Here is a 22,908-nt window from a genome sequence, read left to right on the forward strand (position 1 = left end):
TGATTTTGGGTATGGGAAATCATGTCTCACTAACTTGGAGTTTTTTGAAGAAGTAACAAAAGGGATTGATGAAAGCAGTGCGGTGGAAGTGATCTATATGGACTTCAGTAAGGCATTCAACAAGGTTCCTCAGGGCAGACTGGTTAGATCTCATGGAATATAGGGAGAAATGGCACAAAAATGTAGAAGACAGAATGTGGTGCTGGAAGGTTGTTTTCATACTGGAGGCCTGTGACCAGCAGTGTGCCACAAGGATTGGTGCTGGATCCACTAATTTTCATCATTTATATAAATTATTTGGCTATGAATATAGGAGGTATAGTTAGTAACTTTGCAGATGACACCAAAATTGGAAGTGTATTAGACAGCAAAGAAGGTTACCTGAGAATACAACAGAATCTTGATTACATGGACCAATGGGCCAAGGAATGGCAGATGGAGTTTAATTTAGATAAATGTGAGGTCCTGCATTTTGGAAAGGCAAATCAGGGCAAGACTAAGACACTTAATGGTAAAGTCCTCGGGAACGTTGCTGAATAAAGAGACCTTGGAGTGCAGGTTCATAGTTCCTTGAAAGTGGAGTCGCATGTAGATAAGATAGTGAAGGCAGCGTTTGGTATGCTTTCCTTTATTGATCAGAGAATGGAATATTGGACTTGGAAGGTCATGTTGCAGCTGTACAGGACATTGGTTGGGCCACTTTTGGAATATTGTGTGCAATTCTGGTCTCCTTCCCACTGGAAAGATGTTGTGAAACTTGTAAGGGTTCAGAAAAAATTTACAAGGACGTTGCCAGGGTTGGAGGGTTTGATCTAGAGGGAGAGCCTGAATAGGCTGGAGCTATTTTCCGTGGAGCATTAGAGGCTGAGGGGTGACCTTATAGAGGCTTATAAAATTATGAGGGGCATGGATAGGGTAAATGGACATGGTCTTTTCCTTGGAGTGGGGGAGTCCCGAACTCGAATGTAGGTTTAGGGTGAGAGGAGAAAGATTCTGAAAGGGACCTAAGAGGCAACTTTTTTATGCAGAGGATGGTGCATGTATGGAATGAGCCGCCAGAGGAAGCGGTGGAGACTGGTAGAATTACAGCAGGTGAAAGGCATCTCGACAGGTTGAGAGAGATTTGGGCCAAATGCTGACAAATAGGACTAGATTAATTTAGAATATCAGCATGGTTGAGTTTGACTGTGCTGTACATCTCTATGACTCTATAAAGGTAAATTGAATGCTAATGGCTGGAGGCAAAGGATTCAGGTCCAGAGTTCGTGTTATAACAGAACACAGATCAGCTCTTTTAAAAGCAAATTCAAGACACTTGAGGGTGTGGGAGCAGATGGAAAGATTTCATGGTCTGATCAAACCAGAATCAGAGTGCTTGTAAACTGAAAAAACATTGGTTATATTTCTTGTCTTCCTTTGTATTTTTCAAAAATTACTCATTTTGCAAATTATATTTTTAAGTCACCTTGAGTTGAGGTTTTACGGCAGAATTATTTTTGTAAGAAACAATTCAGATGAATATCATGAATGGTTCATAGCATCAAATAAAAGACATTACCTGTGATAGTAAATGTAGCTGACCATGATTATGACCAAGCAAGTGAGCAATACTGCTGCAGCAACATAAACTACTGGATGCAAGAGGTCAACAAACTGCAGAAGGTAATCAGCACCAGTCAGATCCTGATGGGTGCAAAAAATCAGAATCAAGCAGGGATAAAAGATAGAACACGTGCATTCATCAAGAGAATGAGGAATGACTAATAATAGCAAACAGTTTTACCGAAAATAAAACAACTGGACAATTCACGTAAGGTAGCACCATCCCACAAAGAGCCAAGCAATAATTACCAGTTAATCTGTTTGGAAACTTTATTTGAGAAATTCATATTGGCCAGTCCTAGTCCTTTTTCAGAAATGCCATGGGGTCTTTCTCGCACAACTGAGAAAGCTGACAGAACCTAGGTTTAAACTGTGATCTGAAGGATGACATCCTAGACGGTGAAGGAATGACCATAGAGGTAGGAGCAGAAGTAGGGCATTTGGCCCATCAATCTGCTCCACCATTCAATAACAGCTGGCTGATCTGAGAATACTCAAACTCCACTTTCCTGCCTTTTCCCTATAACCGTCAATTTCCTTATAGCTTAAAAATGTGCCTATCTCAGGCTTGAATTTACACCAAGGCCTAGCCTTGACATCTTTCAACAGTATAGAATTCCAAAGATTCAGTGGAGAAATTCCATTCTATATCAGTCCTAAATCGGCGACCCCTTACTCTGACGCTATGCTCCCAGTCATAGCATAAGGGAAAACAATTTCTCCACATCTACCCTGTCAAATCCCCTAAGAATCATGTATGTTTCAATGAAATTGCCTCTCATTTTCTAAACTCTATCAAATACAGGCCAAAATTACCCTCCTCATAACAAATCCCTCCATACCCAGGATCAACGCAGTGAATCTTCTCTGGATAGCTTCTATTTCCTTCAATAAGGGACCAAAACTATTCAAAGTGGTCTAACTAGTGCCTTGTACAGTTTTAGAAAAAGTTCAGTATTCTCATATTCCATTCCGTTTGAAATAAAGACTATTATTCCATTTGTCTTTCTTATTTATCACTGAACTTATGCTGTACTATGTCTCAACCTAGATCATATGCTGAAGTTTCTAGCACAACACTGAACACAACTTCCCAGACAAGGCAAGATTTCTATCACTGAACCAAGGGTAACACACAAGGTTAGAATATGAAACAGTCCATCACAAACCGTCGTTGAGAGAGATTCTAAAGCTCTTTTTAAAATGAAATTAATTGATTAATTGGAAAAAAATCAACTAATGATCTGGGAAACAGGAACAAAAACAGAAAGCAAGTAGAGAACAATTAGAGATCGGGGGGAGAAAAGTGCATACTTATTGACTGTCTAAACCATAACATTCTATAATTCAAATATCCACACTCACTTTTTAATCCTCCAACACACCAATAAACTTCAACTCTCACCAATCCTAAACTACTAAAAATACCCATGCCACACTAGCCTTCAGTGCTAAGCTGTTGGCCTCACAAATTGGCAAGACACTAGGAAGCTTAGAGGGTTTTTGGGGAGCCTGTCCACAGATCTCTGAAAATGGCAAGACTCAAAAACAAAAAGTAGCTATGGATACATATGAGACACCTTCTTAAATCAGTCACAGTATAGATAATCATAGCAAGGGAATTCATGTTGGAGCACAGAACTTTGGTTAGGCCACAGCTGGAGTACTGTGTGGAATTCTGGTAAGCACACTATAGTAAGGACATGATTACATGAGAGAAGTTGCAAAGATGATTCAGCAGGATGTTGTCTGAGACGAAGCATTTCAGCTATGAAGAGAGGCTAGATGCTTGGAATGAAGAGAGAGTTTGGGATGTCTTGGTTGGAGCAGAAAAGGTGAGGGGTGACGAGGGAGGTGTATAAATTTATGCGGGGCATGGACAGGTTGAAAAGAGCGTCTGTTCCCCTTAGTTGAAGGATCATTAACCAGGGGGCATAACTTTAAAGGTAACATGTATCATACGATAGGATTCCAGAACTTTGAGGTCAATTACAACAATAAAGTACATAGGAGCATTTTCAGCAACAAGAGTACAGACATTGAGAGTTTGTAGTACAGTTTAGTTACAGTTTGTAAAGGAGAGAAAATCCTTCAAAGGTCAGAAATGTTGCATCAATAGCTCACCATTAGTACTGCATAGTTGTTCAGAGAGTAACATTGCATCGTGGTGACATTCTCATCTGACATGACAATCTGGCAACCATCAGATATCCATCCTCCATAACCATTCAAAAGGTTAAAATCCCAGTACGCAGCAACAGCATCTACCCCATGTGCAATACGTCGCAGTGTAACAGTGATAGGTTGGCTGAGTGAATACAAACTGTAACCATCTTTTAAAGAAAAACAGAGAAATATTATAATGACAGTAGAACAATACTAAATGCATGGACAAACGTGTACATTAAAAACAAGTTGCACTGGTTTTTCTCTCTAATTAGCTACGCTCCTGCAATATTAGAAATCATCACGAATTCTGATCAACAAGGTTGCCTATCTAATATTCAAGACACTACAATAAAGATTATCTTTTCTTTCAGTCAACAGGAACAAAACCATAGCAAGAGTTCCAAAAACATCTACAATCCAAAAACTCAACAAAATTTCGGTCTACATGAAGAGACGATTGTTTATGTCACCAATGTCACTTCCTCAATGGTACCAGGATAGTTTGAAAGCAGCATAGATGGAACCGTGTAAAACAAAACAACAAATTACAGATACAAGATTAAAATAAGACACTGGAGAACTTTATTTTTTACATTATTTGAGAATTAGGAAAACTGGCACATTTTGGACACATGAACCATTTTAGACATGCTGTTTCGAATTGTTCAGCACATCTGCTTATACACTTTAACCAGTTGGATTCTATTCTAATATCAAGATGAAATAAACTAAATTGGTCAGGATTAGAAAGACAAAACTGTTTAGTAAAAACTGCCTCCTTTGCTTCTATCTTAAGAGCCATAATTAGAATTTACTTTTTCTAATTTGAATCCTAATAAAATAACTTCAAATATATTTCTTGAACTCAGTCTCTACTGTCTCCCTCCCAATGACATATTCGCTGACATCATCATTCATTATAAACTAAAGTACTAAAGTGGTGTAAAACAAGATTGAAGAAATAACATATTATATTTTGATTACTGCACATTCAGAGATTCCTACCTATTTTCGTATAGATGACTGGAGAGGCCACAGATCGTCTTTTTCCATTATCTGCCAAATTTGTAAAGTTCCCTGTGCTTGGAAAAAGTTTGCCATTCCGAAAAGCAATAAGCTGCAATTTGTAAACTCCATCTTCCATTTGGTTTGGTACAGGAACGTGGGCAAACAAGGATGGTGGCAACTGAACAGATGCTTCTGGAACAGTATTCTACAGTGTGTTTAAAATATATCACTTGAAAACTGTCACACACAATTTCGTTATAATTAGTCATATGCTAGTGCAAAAACTTACAAATAACATGACTTAAAAAAAAAGACTCTGGTGACCATACATTCTCTGTACCAAGGGATATCACATCACATAAATCTATTTTCCAACCAAAATAAGGATACTGAATAAAGTAGAATCCAAAACTGGCAATTCAGAAAATGCATGTCAAGTGTTTTAATTGCTAATTCCTGTTAATTGCCTGCTCCATTTATTGGTAGGTGAAATATTGTATTACAATTAGAATATTTAACTTCTACTCGACACAGTGCCAATTATTCAACATCAGTCTCACTTCTAACTGTATGAAAAATGTACTTCCACAACATAAATTCAATGTAACATTGTCATCTAATATGCAAGTGCTACCTTGAAAGTGGAGTTGCAGGTAGATAAAATAGTAAAGAAGGCGTTTGGTATGCTTTCGTTTATTGGTCAGAGTATTGAGTACAGGAGTTGGGAGGTCATGTTGCGGCTGTACTGGACAGTGGTTAGGCCACTGTTGGAATATTGCATGCAATTCTGGTCTCCTTCCTATCAGAAAGATGTTGTGAAACTTGAAAGGGTTCAGAAAAGATTTACAAGGCTGTTGCCAGGGTTGGAGGATCTGAGCTATAGAGAGAGGTTGAACAGGCTGGGGCTGTTTTTCCTGGAGTGTCAGAGGCTGAGGGGTGACCTTGTAGAGGTTTACAAAACTATGAGGGGCATGGATAGGGTAAATAGGCAAAGTCTTTTCCCTGGGGTTGGGGAGTCCAGAACTGGACAGCATAGGTTTAGGGCGAGAGGGAAAAGATATAAAAGACACCTAAGGGGCAACTTTTTCACACAGAGGGTGGTACGTGTATGGAATGGGTTGCCAGAGGAAGTAGTAGCGGCTGGTGCAATTGCAACATTTAAAAGGCATCTGGATGGGTATATGAATAGGAAGGGTTTGGAGGGATATGGGCCAGGTGCTGGCAGGTGGGACTAGATTGGGTTGGGATATCTGGTCTCCATGGATGGGTTGGACTGAAAGGTCTGTTGCCATGCTGTACATCTCTATGACTAAGTGCTCACAGTACTTTCTGTCAAGGCCTCTGCCTGAAAACCAGTCTTTGGCAATTATTCACTGAACCATGACAAAGTGCAGGGATTTTCAACTCCATTAAGATAGAATGTGGAGGTGCCAGTGTTGGACTGGGGTGGACAAAATTAAAAATCACACAACACCAGGTGAAAGTCCAACAGGTTTATTTGGAAGCACTAGCTTTTGGTGGAAGGCAGACCGTACATGTATCTCAGCTCAGAACAGGAATTGATACCTATGGTACTGTTGATAGTCTAATTTACATGTTAGTAACCTCGCAAACTGAATGAACTGTCACCTCACCCCACCAGTCTCCCTGTCCCACCTTACCATATGTGGTACATGAAAGCACAATATTTCAAAACTGTCAGAGTTCTATGAGGACCACTGATAGAATATTTAGACTACCTACAAAATTAAATTTTTAAGCAGTATGGCAACCTTGAATCATTTCTTCTGTCATAATTAAAGAGGCCAAGAATGAAAAGTTCAGATATTGAATTCTTTTATTTCGCAATGCTAAATGCCCAATAATGTCTGGAGAGATGATTAAGGTCAACATGAGCAAATTTTCAACATCAGCACCTCCAAGTTGAGAATTGCTCTTATTAAGCAGCACTAACTAATATTCAAGGCACCTATTACAGGTCTAATCCTGAAATATTTTGGAAAACAGTCATGATCTTCACTAGGATGAACACATCAGATTGATTTATTTTGATGAAACAAAGAGTATTGACTTTGTATGATGATGTAGTCACTTGTGCAAGCTGATATCAAACTTAGTTGGACCTTTTTTGATCACTAAATCATTTTGAATGTCCATGTTTCATGCTGGTGCAAGTAACTTTGTTCTACAATTACAAAGCAGTCACCCTACAAATATGACATTTTTAAACAAACCGAATTATATTAAAATTCAAACTCATTCTGCAGAAGACAAATAAAAAAAAGTCACATTCCAACCCAGAGTTCCGAGGAATGTTATTTCTAAATGTACCACTCTCCTTAAATAGAGAGCAGCAAAGTTCCAGGACCAGAATTCATTAGTCATTTTTGTCTTATTATAAGTGGTAACAAATTGTCCTCGTCATAATCCATGAAAAGGAGTCCCATCTTTATATGTGCAGAGTGGGGATTTAATTTTTCATTGTAGCTATCCATAAATCTTAGTGAGATTCCATGATAGTTCCAGTTAAATCTAAGTTCATGGCTGATTTCATATTAAGGAATGTTTTTGGAGCGAGGAGATTTTTATTATATCTGTTGGAGCTGGATTTAGGAAGCTCTCAGGTGAAATGCTATATAGTAACCCCAAACTAGCTGGTTCTCTTTTCTACTTTCTCAAGAATTTAGCATGGCATGATAACAAAAGTACTCAATAACAAACTGGAAGTTTGAGCATGTTACTGAGAAAGGTACTACAGGATTACCTTTACCAATAGTTAACAACAATCCACGGAAGTCAGAATGTTTCATCATCCTCCAAAAGGATAGGATTTCTCCTGATTTCAGTGTTGTTCAATAATTGCCTTACTTTCCAAGACTATTTCTTGAGCATTAATCAAAATGGTGTTATTTGAACAATTACATCCCAAAAATTAATATAGCTAGAATGTCACATAAAAATAATAAAAAGTGTTCAGGTACTTTCCTCAGCCCTAAGAACTTGCTTACCTTGATTGCAAAACTGGAAAGAGTGTTGCTGACATTGCCAGGGCTACACTTAAAACTGAATTGTTTGTCCAAATTGCCATCAGGATCTCGCCGTGTAAAGTCAGCATTTCCTGTTCGATCTGCCATGGCTACCTTCTGAAATACAGTGCAAGTCATTCCACTGAAGCCATTAGCCTTCACCATAGAAGCTTCCATTGCAATGTTTGGAGAATACTGTAAAAATATTAGTCACATTGTTAGAATGTAAATCAATACAATAGCCAACATTTTTATTAAGTCAAAAAAAATCCATTTTGTATCTTTAACAGTGAAACTTGGTGAAAAATGAACTAATTGCATCTTTACTTTACAGGTACTAAAAATTTTTTAGTATTTAATATTCATTTCAACATGTTTCAAAACTCTGTTCTTACTGTGGAATAAACTGGGGCTCCACTTGCTAATCTATAAGTAGCGATGCGTTGCAAACATTGAACAATTCGGGAGCAGGCCTTTGCTTCCCATTGAGCCAGCCAAAGGACATGTTCATCTGCTAACATGATATTACTAGCAATGTCCACCATGACATCCCCAAGCTAAGAAACAAACACATTTTTAAAAGGTCAGATATGCCAATATAAAACAATGCAATCCTTTAACAGAAATGAAATTAAAAACATCTGTTGAAAATATTCAGTAGTCACTGCATTTTTTCCACTAATGTAATACTTACGTAATAACTGTCAATGTTTAACATTCTGATGCCACAAACACAATACAATCTTTATGATGACGCACAAAATATTTGAACTCTATTTATATGTCCCTACCAGTGACTCCATTTAAATGAAATACAAGACCAATCTGCCAATTACAAAACTGTCAGTCCTCTGTCAGCCAGTTGCATAACAAGAATATTTAAGGTCGCATCTCCTGACACCCCTGAAAGGTTCATATTGCACATGCCATACATTTCACTTTTTGAAAAACACAGCCAGTTAAAAAAAAACACCAAAATAAGCACAATAGAAAGGAGTGAATGTGACAGAATGACTTAACGAGCAGAATTGCTGGACTACTGCACATGTGCATTTTGCACACATACCAAGAGCATTTTGAGGGTGTCAGCAAATATTTTCAATATGTGATTTGTCTATAGTTGAAATTAAACATTCATTATATTCCCAAGGCTAACTTCCCATCCAACAAGCAACCTGATTAATTTTACATTCATGAATGTAAACCTCATTTTCAAGGTATGGATTTCTTTTAGCTTATATGTGCGAGGATTTGATTGATGTATCTATGGAAATACAGAAATGTAGGATACTAGTCTCCATGCAAATACCAATTAAATAACATCTTCATTGACTAGGGTAAACAACCCAGGTTCTTTTGCTATCATGTGACAGTTGTGTTCCTCTACAACCTCAAGCTGTAGAAAATCGCGCAATGGAAAACTGCTATAGAAAATCACATTGTAGAAGACTGCTGATAGAAAATCTCTATACCCATTAAGTAGAAAATTTGTATTATCTAAACAACATCCACAATTAGTCAATTATGTTAAAGCCAATTAGCAGTACGAAAAGCATGATAAAGCAGAACTACCTGTAGTTTAATTTACATGCTGACAAGGTACAAATTTATTCTCAAGTTTTGTAATTCACAGAATGACAAGGTCACACTATTACATCATTTTAAAGCCTGCATATTTATTGTCCATTACTCTTGTTTTTGTGTACTGTAATTGAGATTTTACATTTATAATAAACAACTTTTTTAGATAAATATTCGTAACGACAAATAATTATTTGAATATTTTCAATATTATGATGTACCAGTTTATACAAAATAGAGAGCAAATGAGTAGATATTAATATCCATTACTTGGCACTTGCATTCATTGTTGCTAGATATTTTTTCCCTACACAAAGTTATTTGCATCCTGCCTTTCTTCTTTCCCAATCATTCTTCCATTTTCAATCCTAATTGTGTTATGTATGACCATATCCTGATCAATATTTATCATTCAATCAAGGTCACAAAAACAGATTACAGGTCCTTCTGCTATAACGTGCATTTTGTTAACACAAATTCACTATTGCACGACTGACGAATTGAGGAAAGCGCAAAGTTTTAAATGTTTATCGGTTACAACGTGATTCCAGCCCCATTGGTTTAAATGCTGCTGCTATTATGCGAGTTTTTTATAAACACAGGATTGCACTAGAACAGAATTACTGCATTATAGCAGAACTGACTGTATCTACTTTTTATATTGTTGTTTGTGAGAATATGTTTACAAATTGGCTTACCGTTTTCTTATATCCAACAGTTGAAAACGTACTTAATTGGTTGTGAAATGCTTTAATGCAATTTTGTAGAATCTTTCATTGCCACAAGATTGCTTTTCTTTCTTTCAGTGCTGTAAACATTGCTTAAAGACAGCTTTTTTTCCATTTAGTGTGTCAATCCAGACTCAATGAATAGCATTTTCACCTCTGTTCATCATGTCTCTTGTAGGTTCACTCACTACCTTACAAACTCAAGTACGTAATGTGGACTGGGACTTCCCTGCAGTACCATGAGAATGCTGCCCAATCACAAGTACTGCCTTTTGGATAAGATATACAAACATTGATATGTGTGTACATAAATTAAGGCCCAATTTATCCTCTCAAATAGCAATAAAAGATTGAGTGCACAATTTGAAGATGTGGTGTAGACTAAAGACAATTAACAAATGGGAAGCATGGAGCGAATCAAATCTGCATTACATCTACAGAGGTGCAAACTTCATAGAGTGGGTTATTCTGGGATAGTGCTAGCGTGTAAGGGGTAGATTGTGTTCAGGAGAATTTTTTTCAGCAGTATGTGCCAGGTCCAACACAAAAGGAGGCAGTCATTCTTAGAAATGAGGGGCTAAGTACCTGGGGAGGGAATCGCACTTTAGAGAGTTGTCAGATGATTGGACGCAGTACCCAACAGTGTCAGGTTCAACCTGCTGCAACTAGAAGCAGTGGCCATTAATTGCCCAATAAGCCAAGCCACTGTCTGACGCCTCCATCACCTGTCACATCATCACCCTTTGTAAATGGTCAACAGGTTCAGGGCAGGAAGTTAGGTTTTGGACTGGTCATAGATTAGATTTACAAGTCCCCCTCCATCCACCTTTCAAACCCATTAGCTGGGACCCATGGAATAAAAAGAAACAAACTCAGAGTAGTAAATCAATCCTGTCCCACCATGTTCAACTTGCCCTCTTGTAGATCCTACTATAATTTACTTGGTCCACAATGGAGCTCTGAACAAACTTTTTTTAAAATTAGATTCCCTACAGTGTGGAAACAGGCCCTTCAGCCCAACAAGTCCACCGCAATCCTCCGAAGAGCAACCTCCCCAGACCCATTCCCCTACATTTACCCCTGACTAATCCACCTAACACTATGTGTAATTTAGCATGGTCAATTCACCTAACCTGCACATCTTTGGATTGTGGGACGAAACTGGAGCATCCGGAGGAAACCCACGCAGACACGGGGAGAATGTGCAAACTCCACACAGACAGTTGCCAGAGGTGGGAATTGAACCTGGGTCCCTGGTGCTGTGAGGCAGCAGTGCTAACTACTGAGCCACCGTGCCACCCTGATACATATCGGTAATCAAATGAAAACAAATAAACTTTCCATTATCAAGTTACCACCATGACTCTCAGCAAGACATTTACCATGCATTTAATTTTTAAGCCATTTACAAGGTCTAATTAATTAATTGGGCAAAGTATTTTGTCAGCAGTTCAGCAAATACTACCCATTAGGTAACTGGAATCACACCTGAGTTCCACAACATTCATAACAATTAGGCTACCTGTATGAAAAGCCTCATTAGGTTTATGCAACTACCAATGTTTAGAACAACTTTTATCATCATTCACTCATATGACATTACAATAGGCATTTAAACAGTCATTCCCAAGGACATTGATCCAAGGAAAACTGAAAGATTGTCTTATATTGCTAAGCTGACTGAAGCTCAAAGTAAACATGAGCCATATTTCATTTAGACACCACTGATCAATAGAATACAATCTAAATTACTCTGTATGACGATATGTGTTTCCAATCACTGCACAAAAGTAAGCCAGTGCATACACAAAAATAATTATATGGAACTGATCCATTTTAATGGATACAACTTCGTCTATTGTTCAATGACATCACTTTCACTCATTTTCTGCAGGTCATTGTTTCCATTCAAGATGGTTTTACATTTAAATGAACCCCTGTTCCAGGTTTAGTTAAATGACAACTACTGTTTTAATGACAGAAAGGTAGCTGGTATTGTAAGCTATGTACATGGAACATTGTTACAAAGAGTTATTTATGGACTAAGTGAATGGGTAAAACTACAGTTAATAAATTTTGAAATGGACAAGTACAAGTGGTCTTAAAAAGATCAGCGTTCCACATAATAAGAAGTTACAAGAGAAGTGGGTCCAAAGAGTCCTTAATAGCCCATGTAGATGGATCATAGAAGTGTCAGGAACAAATACAAAAATAATCAAAACATTAGTGGAAAGAAGTCTAAAGGATTAGAATACATCATGTTAGATGTCCCTTCCGGCAATACAAATCTTGTGATTATACCCAGAAAAATGTGCTTGACACTACACATTAGGAAGGATAACTTTGGAGTGAGTTCACCATTGATCTACTAGAATGCTACACAGACCCGAAGGTTTAATTCTGAAGAATACACTTTAATTCATTCTTGGGATGGGAACATCACTTTTGAAACTGATGGTGAACTACATTCTTGAACAACCTAATGCAACCCATGAGGTGTGGGTACACATACATGCCATTTAGGGAGGAATTCCGAGATCTGAACCATGATGGTGAAGGACTAATGATACATTTCGAAGTAAGGATAATACGCAACTTGGGGGAAAATCTGCAGGTATTGGTATTCTCGTATGTCTGTTCTCTCACTAGGAGGTGCAGTCTGGATATTGCTATTAAAGAAGCCCTGATGAGTTGCAAAGTATCTTTTAAATGGTATAGGACATTTTGTTTACAATCAATTTGCTTGTGTGCAGTGACTGGAAATCCATCTGGTCAGGCACAGTAGTTTAGATTGTGTTCTATTGATCAGTGATACCTGAATAAAATCCAGTTCATGTTTACTTTGAATACTAGTCTGCTCAACAATACAATGGGGAGTTTTGCAGGTTTTTTAAGGATATTGTTCAAATAACAACTTGGACGTACAGAACTTGAGTACTGAAAAAGAGACAGTTTGTTAAAACTTTTCATCTTGCATGCATCAGGACAACTTTCCAAAATACATTGCAACTGGTGACAACATTTGATACAGTACAGGAGAGTGCTAGTTAGTTGGTCAGTGAATTCTGACTAGTAGAAGCATTGCAATGGAGAATGTACCAGGTAGAAGATAACTGACAGTAGCCAGTCAAGCTTTGTTTAAATGTTAGACATTTGGTTTGGTTTAATTTCTCAACTAAGACATCAAAGAAAGGAAGCTCACTTGATTGCTCCATTCATGATGAACATGAGCACTGGATGGAGCTCATTAAAATGTGAGGAAATTCGTACGTGCAGCTATGGATTCAAATATAGCAAACATATCATCTATAAATTAGAAATGTGCAAAGGGTAGTCATTCCATTAAAGGCATGCTTCTAATAGAGTTGAATAAAGGTGTCTGCAAAAACTGTGGCAAACACGTATCTCATGGCAACACCATCTATTTCAGCATGCATGGTGTTGTTAAATGCAAACTCCAGACTACTCAGATCCTTTGGCATCATGGTGGCCTACAAATCCGCCAACACACTAAAACAGCAGCTAATGAACTTGCAAGTCCCTATACAGACAACAAGCAAAACTAATGTCATTTACAAAATACCGTGCAAGAACTATAATAAACACTACATTGGACAAACAGGCAGAAAACTAACCAACAGAATGCATGAACATCAACTAGCCACAAAACAACATGACCCTCTCTCACTTATATCCTTACATACAGATGAGGAAGGACACCAGTTCGACTGGGACAACACATCTATCCTAGGACAAGCCCAACAGAGATATGCATGAGAATTCCTAGAAGCATGGCATTCCAACTGGAACTCTATCAACAAACACATTGACTTGGACCCGATTTACCATCTCCTGAGAAAAAGAGCAGGAAATGATATCACCACAGGAAATGACATCACCAACTCGAAGAAACCCAAACATATAAATAGAAACCAGGAATCATCATCAATGCTTCATCTGGAGGCTCATTGAATGTGTTACCTAGAATGGTGACGAAACGTCTGAACATAAACTTTCCAGCTCAGCAAGCAAACCTATATCCAGAACCTCAACCTGAGGTACAAATCTTCTCAAAACTTGATAGTGAACACTACTGAATGTCACAGGGAAGTGGACTGACCCTTTGATGAGCGTAGACTTTGTGAGGCAATTATGTTGTGAATAATCATGGCTATGTACCAAGTGCTGAAAAAATTTGATTAGAATAGTTAAGTGCTTGTTTTTGACCAGTGTGGACTAAATAGGATGAAGGACCTTTTCTGTGCTGCAGACCTCTAAGACTCCATGACCAGTTATAAACTATCTTCAACTGCTTCAACACTGATCTTCCCACCTTCCTTCCAATATACAGCCAAAATTAGGGATGTTCGCTGATGATTGTACAATGCTCAGTGCAATTGCAACACCTCAACAACTGAAACAATCCAGTTCAATACACAAAACCTGGACAACATACAAGCTTTGATTGACCAGTGGAAAGTAAAATTTGTGCCACACAAATGCCAGGCAATGACCATATCCAACAAGAGAGAATCTAACCATCAGCCTTAACATTTATCATGCTGAGTCCCCACAATAAACATCTTGGAAATTACCACTGATCAGAAGCTGAACTGGACTAGCCATATAAAGACAATGGCTACAATAGCAGGTCAGAGGCTTGGATTACTGCAGACAGTAGCTCATCTCCAGAGTCCTCAAAGCCTGTCCATCACCAACAAGGCCCAAATTATTAGTATGATGGAACATCTCTTGGCTGGCAACAGTTTGAAACACTCTACCACAAACAGTAGTTAATGTTGGGTAAATTGTGAATTTTACAGCAGTCATCACTAATACATTTAGTTAAGATGAAATGAAAAAATATAAAACAAACACAGGGTACTTACAATTAAGCCACAGAAAAAGCATGTACACAGTGAATGGTGAAACAAGCTCAGGATGCAAAACAGCTTATTTTTGTTTCTATGGCCCTGTCTCTGGGTCTCTTCTCTTTGAATCAAGTACTTTTAAATTATACAATGTCCCACACTTATCATGAAGGACCCTCCTTCTCAACATCTCCGCTTGCCTGACGTTTGGTGACCCTCAGGTTAAACCATCACCAGTCAGTTGTCTCTAGTGAGAGAGAGCAACCCTATAGTCTGATAAGACTATGGTGACTTTAACTTTACATAGGCATAGTCAATGAAAGTACAACAGAGACTGTCAATCATGTTCAAAGAGCAACAAATCTGATCATATGAGATTTAAGTTAAAATGGTCAAACAAATTGGAAAAGACTTTTACTCAGCAACCTTTCATTCTATACATGGATCAGAAGCGTTTTTTGTGTTTGAACTCCAATCCATTCACCAGACAAAAAAATTACTTCCATAAATATGATAAAAACATTTGGAGGCAGAAATGCTTAACGTCAAGTCAAAGCATATTTAAATAATAACCACAAAACTCACCTCTTTGTATTTTTCTGCAAATCTATCAAACTTTTCAATCATTTCAGCCACAAAGATGACATCCATCTTATCAGAAAAATTTGCAGCTTCCACAGTGTAAGCCAGAAGTTGCCGTGCTGTTGCCACAGCATTTGTCAGATTTAAAGGCATCTGTTTATTTAAAATTAAAAGGTGATAGTACTGCTGGTAGACACAGTCGAAGAAAATTTATTGTAACAGTGAGCTGGCTGAGATAAACAATTAACTAACTGGGATAAACAATTCATGAAGATTTTATATGAATCCACAGACATTACCCTTAATATACAACATCCAAAACACAGAAGTGTTCGTAAACAGCAAATACATCAAGAAGAAAAGTTTCAAGATTTCATTGCATCTTATCTCACAGATTTATTGTGCATTGTAAAAATAAGTTCTTGCATTTATACAGTCTTACTATCTTGCCAGATTTTTTTCCACTCGATCTACATCATGGATTGCTATTCACTAACTATTATGCAAAATAATATCAGTGCCATTCTTACATATATTGTTGCGAAGTTGGGTAGAGTAATTGGAGATTGGGAGGCAGAAAGTTAGAATTTGGGGTTTATAAAGTTGTAAAATGCTAAGGGGAAAAGCACTGCTTGGTCCCTTTAAAAGGTGTTTTTTCAGTGCTTGGAGATTTAAAACGGATGTCTGTTTGCAGGTACACAGAGTCCAAACTAAAACATTTGTATTGAAAGGCCATACATTTAGCAGGCCAGGCTGCTAAATGTTTTTACCAGCTGTTTTGAATTTAGCCAATCAATTTGAACCAGGTACTTAAATATGATGGTTTTGACAACATAGGACCAAGCCTATTGTAAGAAATATTAATATGTCATCAAGGGTATAAAAGAACAGGGCAGTTGGACAAAGACCACAGAACAAGCTGCCACCTGTCAGGATTAATGACTCTGAGCTCTCAAGAGAGAATTGCTAGCTCTCATAGCCTCATCCATGTCTTAGAAAAAATACCATCTAAATAATAATGGTACCAACGGAAAAACTATCAATATTCCTGACAAAAGAATTGATGGAGAAGGCACAGAACATTCTTGTTTTGAGAGACTAAATTTTATTTATTTTAACATACAAGTAGGACATATATTCATTGGAACAGCATACATTTGGAATCTTGTTTTCTTCGGAAATAGTTAGTAGTTAGAAGGGATTTGTTAATAGTTTGGTTAAGTGGTTCACTGTTAGAGTTAAATAAATAAATAAATTGTTACTTGTTGATTTTAAAGTATCAGGGATTTATTTTATTTAACCACTACAATTCACTGAGAAGCAGGTTACACCACTTTGCACATGCTTTTCACAGAATATAGGGCTCCTTTGTGGACATTTTGCTTTTGGTTGCGGAGGGGGGGGGGGGGGGGGGAGGGGGCAGGGTGGGGAGTGCAGTGTCAACCTCCACTTTATAACAATATCAATGAGATGAATGTCTGGTAATACGAATTAGAGTCCAGGTTATGTATGTAAGTCACAAAATCTCAGAAGGAGGAGGCCATTCAGCCCCACTGTGTCTGCACCTGGTCTTCAAATAAGGATCATTACCTATTGCCAATTTCCTGCTTTCTCTCCAGACCCTAGCAATTTATTTCCATCCGAACAATCATCTAACACCTTACTGAATGAATGGGTCAATTGAACCTCTACAACCACACTTCCATACCCCAAACACTGGTATGTGAAAAAGATGTTTCTCACATCATTTTTGCTTATTTTGCAAGTCACTTTAAACCTGTGCTCTCTGGTTCCTGATTCTTTTATGAGAAGGGACAGTTTCTCAATATGTACTCCATCACGATTTTGGAAATGCCTATCAGATCTCCTCCTAGTTTTTTCTCTCTCCAAGAAGAACAGTCTGAAACTTCTTTAATTGATCATCATTGCTAACATTTCTTATTCCTTGTACCATTTACTTCTGCATCCTGTCTAATGCATTTACAGCCTTCTTATAATGTTGTGCCCAATACTGTACACAATAGCCCATCTTAGGTCTAACAAGTATCATATATCAGATCAAGCTGCTTGCTCAAATTTCTGGTGTAGTCAGTAACCTTAGAACATTGGAAAGAGATAAGAATAATGAATAAGAATAATAACAGAATCAATAACATGCAATGGTGAGTGAAGCTTAGCAATTAAATTCTACTTTATTACGCATCATGTGCAGTGCTACATTCCTAAAATAAATAACATGGCTCTATTTAATTTTAAAAAATGATTTCATGTATCAACTTCATTTGGCATGTATCTACAGCAAGAGATATGAATTGGTGTATACCTGGTTAAACATGTAAAGCACACGTGTAACATCGTTTGCATATTGACAGCGAGAATAATTGTCATCAGACCAAAATCCTCCTCTGTCACATTTGCGCCAAGCCTTCTTTTCATCCTGAGAACCACCAGGGTATATGCCAGTGCCAGCAGAATAACGGGTACAGAGCAGGTACGCAGTGATACCAGCCAATGTACGAGGCCACCTATGTGTAAGAAAATTATTCCAATCTATCAACCACAAATAGAAATGAATGGTTTAGTTTTCACACAAAGTTTTAAAAACTAAAACTAAGACAGTTGAAATGTTGTTAACAGTACTTGTCTATTCCTACTCATAATGAAGTACACTACAGCAGGGCTAAACTAAATCCCAAACAAAATCAAAAGAACTGTGGAGGCTGTAAATCAGAAACAAAAAGCAGAGGTTGCTGGAAAAGCTCAGTTGGCCTGGCAGCATCTATGAAGAGAAATCAAAGTTAATGCTTTGGATCCAGTGACCCAGTTCAAGACAAGTCTAGCCAGTCCAATGTTTCCTCATTAGACAATCCTCTCATACCAAGATTAGTCTGATGAAAGTTCTCTAAACTGTCTCCAAAGCATTATATCCTTCCCTAACTAGGGTGACCAATACAATGTAAAGTTCTCCAGGTGAAGTCTTGCCGGTACGTAACTGAAACAAATCTCTCTAATTTTGTATTCAATTCCCCTCATGATAGATTCCAACATTCTATTAGTTCTCCTAATTACTCATTGTATCTGCCTGCTGCAGTTTCAGCACAAAGACCTTCAGATCTCATAGCTCTGAAAACTTTCATCATTCAGATCATATATTTCTTACTTTATTCTTCCTGCCAAAAAGGGCAATTTCACATTTTCCCATATTATACACTATTTGCCCACTCACTTAACTCACCTACATTTTTTTGTACATACTGCGGAGAGAAATCACAGTTGGTGTTTTGAATCCAGAAACCCTTTTGAAGAAGACACTAAACCTGAAACGTTGACTCTGATTTCTCTCCATAGATGCTGCCAGACCTGCTAAGATTTTCCAGCAATTTCTGTTTTTGTTTTTGTTTCTGATTTCCAACAGTTCTGCCACTGCAATATCAGAGAACTGACACATCTTTACTGCTAGTATCTTTGAGTGTTTAGAAATGCAGCAGTTTTTAATGATTTGAATAACTAATTAAAGCTTCAACAAAATTGGTCTTTCATGACATTGCTAAAGGATAGCTCCACATTGTTTCCACCGTCTTCAGTCATCAGTTGCTTAAATTCCCCAAACCTTATTCTACAACCATATCTTGTGTTGCTTCATCCACATCAGTTTAATAAATTCTAAACAGCTAAGGTACTGGCACCAAACCTTGCAGAACCCTGAACCTATGCCTACTCTATTTTGAAGCTTTTACAATGTACTCCTCATATTTTCTGTGCAATAAGTGCCATGTATCTTATAGTTACCTATGTGGGTAAGAAATGCCAAATGCAACAAAAAAAACTGAGCAAGGGAAATGCTTCATCAACTACTGGAACATCGAGTAGTTACATATTAACAAAGTGGGTGAATTAAATTAAAATTGAAGTAAATATTTAATAAAGATCACATTCGGAGAGTAGTTTTCAAATATGCAGCATATCTCATTATTGCCTTGCATCCTGCAATTCTATCATTGTAAATTTATCAACCGTAATCATTACAGTATGAGTTACTGTATCATATTATAAACATACTTTTTTTTTTAGACATTAAGTCTATTGAGAAAAGGACATCACAGCAAAGAACATATTGCTAATCTTCCATGAAGAAGCTTTTACTTTACTTAAGTTCACTACCTGAAATCCCCTTTGTTATTCATCACCATCTCTGGCGGGCAGTATTTTGCCGAGCTTTCCAAGACAACTACATCAACCTGTTTAGTTCTGTTTCCACGTTTAGTTTGGACATGGCATTCCCAACTTCCAGTGGAACTCATTTGGACATTTGAGATAATTAGAGTACTGCATTCAGAAATAGTTACATTACTATTCAACAGAAACATAGGAAGACATACAGAGTTAGTATAAAATTGTATTTTGAAAAACAGAATGCTTCATCTTGGTGTTAATAGCTGCATCAATAGCTGCAAGATGTTCTCAGTACAAATATATGATATTCAGCAACCATTAACACAATTTTGAAATGGTTTAATGCTTAGCACTCAGTAATAAATGGCATTTCTCTAAATTTGAAACAATGAAAAGAGAAAAAAAAGCTTTTGAAGCAATACCAAATTTGTAAGCAGCTTAATCTTTTGAGTATAAAAAATACATGTTGTTGAAAATCTAGTATTGTGCCTTAAATGTTGGAAGGAGAACAAGTTTAACTAAAAGTGAATTAATTGACGTAAATTACATTTTCTTGGAGACCTGAAATTTTAAAGAAAAAATTATATCTTCTGCATTAATAACATTTGCTTGAGAAAATATTAGGAGATTTATGGAATGGTACAAAGATTGCATGAAGTATGCAAATACTAGTGTCTTATGTCTTCAACATCTTGAAATAAAACAGCTGAATAAAGAAATGAAAAGACAATTAAAAGCAAACACTAAACTGACCTTCATAAAAATCAGAACATGTAGCCTTTATGAAAAGAAGAATGTTTTAGAATGTTTCAAATATAGGAAATGATGTACGTTTATCCCATATACACATCATAATTAGGGCAACAATCGCTCTTACTCTGAATGCTAACTTGCAAATTAGGTAAGCTATTACCTTGCAATAAAAGAACAATTGTGTAGCACATTTTTTTCAACAAAGATTCCTTGGGATTCATCAGTTTCCACGAGCTTTCCATCCTGATACCAGAGCACTTCCATGTCCTGGTCAATGTAAGAAACCATACACTGAAAAGGGAGACTATCACCCTCAAACACCACCTGCCGATGGGAAGGGGTCATCTGAAAGGATGGTAGTTCAAGAGGAACATCTGCAATAATAAAAATTAGTTGAAATTAAACTCAGTTTAATAAGAATAGACTTCAGTTACCTGACAGACTACAGTAATGATCCATTCATTTTAAAAAAGAAATAAACAAACATCATCGACATTATTTTACATTCCCTGGTTTGCAGGTAGGAATCAGGATGGCTGTAAGATTCCGCAGCTAACCTTGACTCCTTTCTACACACCTCATTCTAACCAGAATTTTACAGGAACAAGTGAGGCACAAGCTGGCTCTCACCATCCCTCGCTCCAATTGAACCTGATGGGAGAAGTTCAGGAGTGTGAGAGGAGCTGCAGCCTGGCAGCTCATCCTACCTTGGCCTCAGATTGGTAAGGGTGAAATATATTGGGCACCTCACAAGATGCGTCCATTCCTGGCTGCTCCTTGCACTTTTCTGGTCCTCAACTTATAATCTGGGAATTCTTTGTAGATTCAGTCCTGGCCACAACTGATTTTGGCATTGCTGGGACTACAGAGCTGATGGGTCTGCTGCCTGATTAAGGAGAGGCTCCTCTTCCAGGTAATTAACACTCCCTGGCAGTGAAAAATAGCTGTTGGGCTGCCATCATTGGCAGGGGTGTGCATGTCTGGCAGACTCTGGATACTGGTTCAGTGAGTAATTTTAAGGAGGAGATTGACAGATTTTTAAATTGGTAACAAGTTTAAGGCCTATGGAGAGTGGGCAGGAAAAGTTCAAATGAGATCAGCCACGAGCAGGCTTGAGGGACTGAATTGCCTATTTTGGCTCCTAGTTCTTTTGTTCTATGAGAAGGAAACATAGTTAATGTTTCAAGTCTGAGACTGTCCACAGATGATACCAGACCAATCGAATTTCTCTTGCACTCAATTTTAATTTGGCTTTGCAGAGGTCTCATTATTGACTGCTGTTCTTAATTATTTCTTTTTAGCTTAGCTTCATGAATATAATTGGTGCCAGTGCTTGCTCAACATAATTACTCTCCCAGGAGAGTACAGCACTATTGTGTTTGCTTTATAGGATATTCTATTACCAGCTCCAGTGCCTAGCCTCGAATGGTGCATGCTGGTGCAACAGGTCGTGAAGATGACAAATGGTATGTTGGCCTTCATAATGACATGAGTACAGGAGCAGAAACACCTTGTTTCAAATGTAGAAGGCTTTGGTGAGAGTACACCCGGAATACTTTGTACAGTTTTTTTGTTTCCTTATCGGAGGAAGAATGTTCTGGCTATAGAGAGATTACAACAAAATCAGAGTGATTCTGGGGATGGCAGGGCTGACTTATGAAGAGAGAATGGATTGGTTAGGACTATACTCATTGGAGTTCAGAAAAATGAGGAGGGGGTCTCATAAACCTGAAAAATGCTAACAGGAATAGATAGAGTAAATGCAGGAAGGATGTTCCTGATGGCCAATATGTTCAGAACCAGGGGCCCCAGCCTAAGGATACAGGGCAAAGACAAAAAAACTGCAGATGCTGTATTCCAAGGTTGAGAAGTCCTTCTCCACCTCCTGATGCTACCTGGTTTGTTAAGTTCTTCCAGCCTCCTGCTTGCTTACTTAATGATACAGGGCAAGCCATTCAGGATTGAGACGAGGAGAAATGTATTCAGCCAGAGAGTGGTGAACCAGGGAATTCTCTGCCACAGAAAGTGGTTGAGGCCAATACATTGAATATTTTCAAGAAGGAGTTAGATATAGTCCTTAGGGTTAAAGAGACTAAAAGTTATGGGGAGAAAGCAGAAACAGGATACTCAGGTGGATGATCAGCCATGAACACAATTGAATGGTGAGCAGGTTCAAAGGGCTGAATGGCCTACACTTGCTCCAAATTCTCTGTTGCTATGGTGGGCAGCCAGTGACCCCACAGCCTTGGCATTTTTTTTCCATCCATTACTTCCTTTGGTATTGATTTCAGGTTTTTTTTGTAACTCAAGACATGGAGAATTAGGTCTTGAATAATGAGGGAGAAGATATTACATATTCTTTGGATACACAAAAAATTTAAGCACCTGGTTATCTTTGGAAGGAAAAGAGCAAGA

The 22,908-nt window shown here is 37.8% G+C and overlaps 1 protein-coding gene across 2 annotated transcripts in view; it reads right to left on the reverse strand.

Moving 5' to 3' along the window:
• The window catches only part of adgra3 (adhesion G protein-coupled receptor A3), a 132,211-nt gene that overhangs the window by 21,167 nt on the left and 88,136 nt on the right, over window positions 1-22,908 (reverse strand). For both annotated transcript variants that reach the window (XM_043694002.2, XM_087986809.1), the window contains 9 exons: window positions 20,654-20,867; window positions 19,729-19,893; window positions 17,891-18,092; window positions 15,571-15,720; window positions 8,201-8,362; window positions 7,788-8,000; window positions 4,777-4,984; window positions 3,727-3,935; window positions 1,559-1,683 (listed from right to left, as the gene is read on the reverse strand). In XM_043694002.2, the coding sequence (XP_043549937.1) occupies window positions 1,559-1,683; window positions 3,727-3,935; window positions 4,777-4,984; window positions 7,788-8,000; window positions 8,201-8,362; window positions 15,571-15,720; window positions 17,891-18,092; window positions 19,729-19,893; window positions 20,654-20,867 (1,648 nt within the window). The remainder of the gene's footprint in view (window positions 1-1,558; window positions 1,684-3,726; window positions 3,936-4,776; window positions 4,985-7,787; window positions 8,001-8,200; window positions 8,363-15,570; window positions 15,721-17,890; window positions 18,093-19,728; window positions 19,894-20,653; window positions 20,868-22,908) is intronic.

Source organism: Chiloscyllium plagiosum, unplaced genomic scaffold, assembly GCF_037043375.1.
Source record: "Chiloscyllium plagiosum isolate Xiang-an unplaced genomic scaffold, Cpla_swu_hap1 HiC_scaffold_1, whole genome shotgun sequence".
NCBI lineage: Eukaryota > Metazoa > Chordata > Chondrichthyes > Orectolobiformes > Hemiscylliidae > Chiloscyllium > Chiloscyllium plagiosum.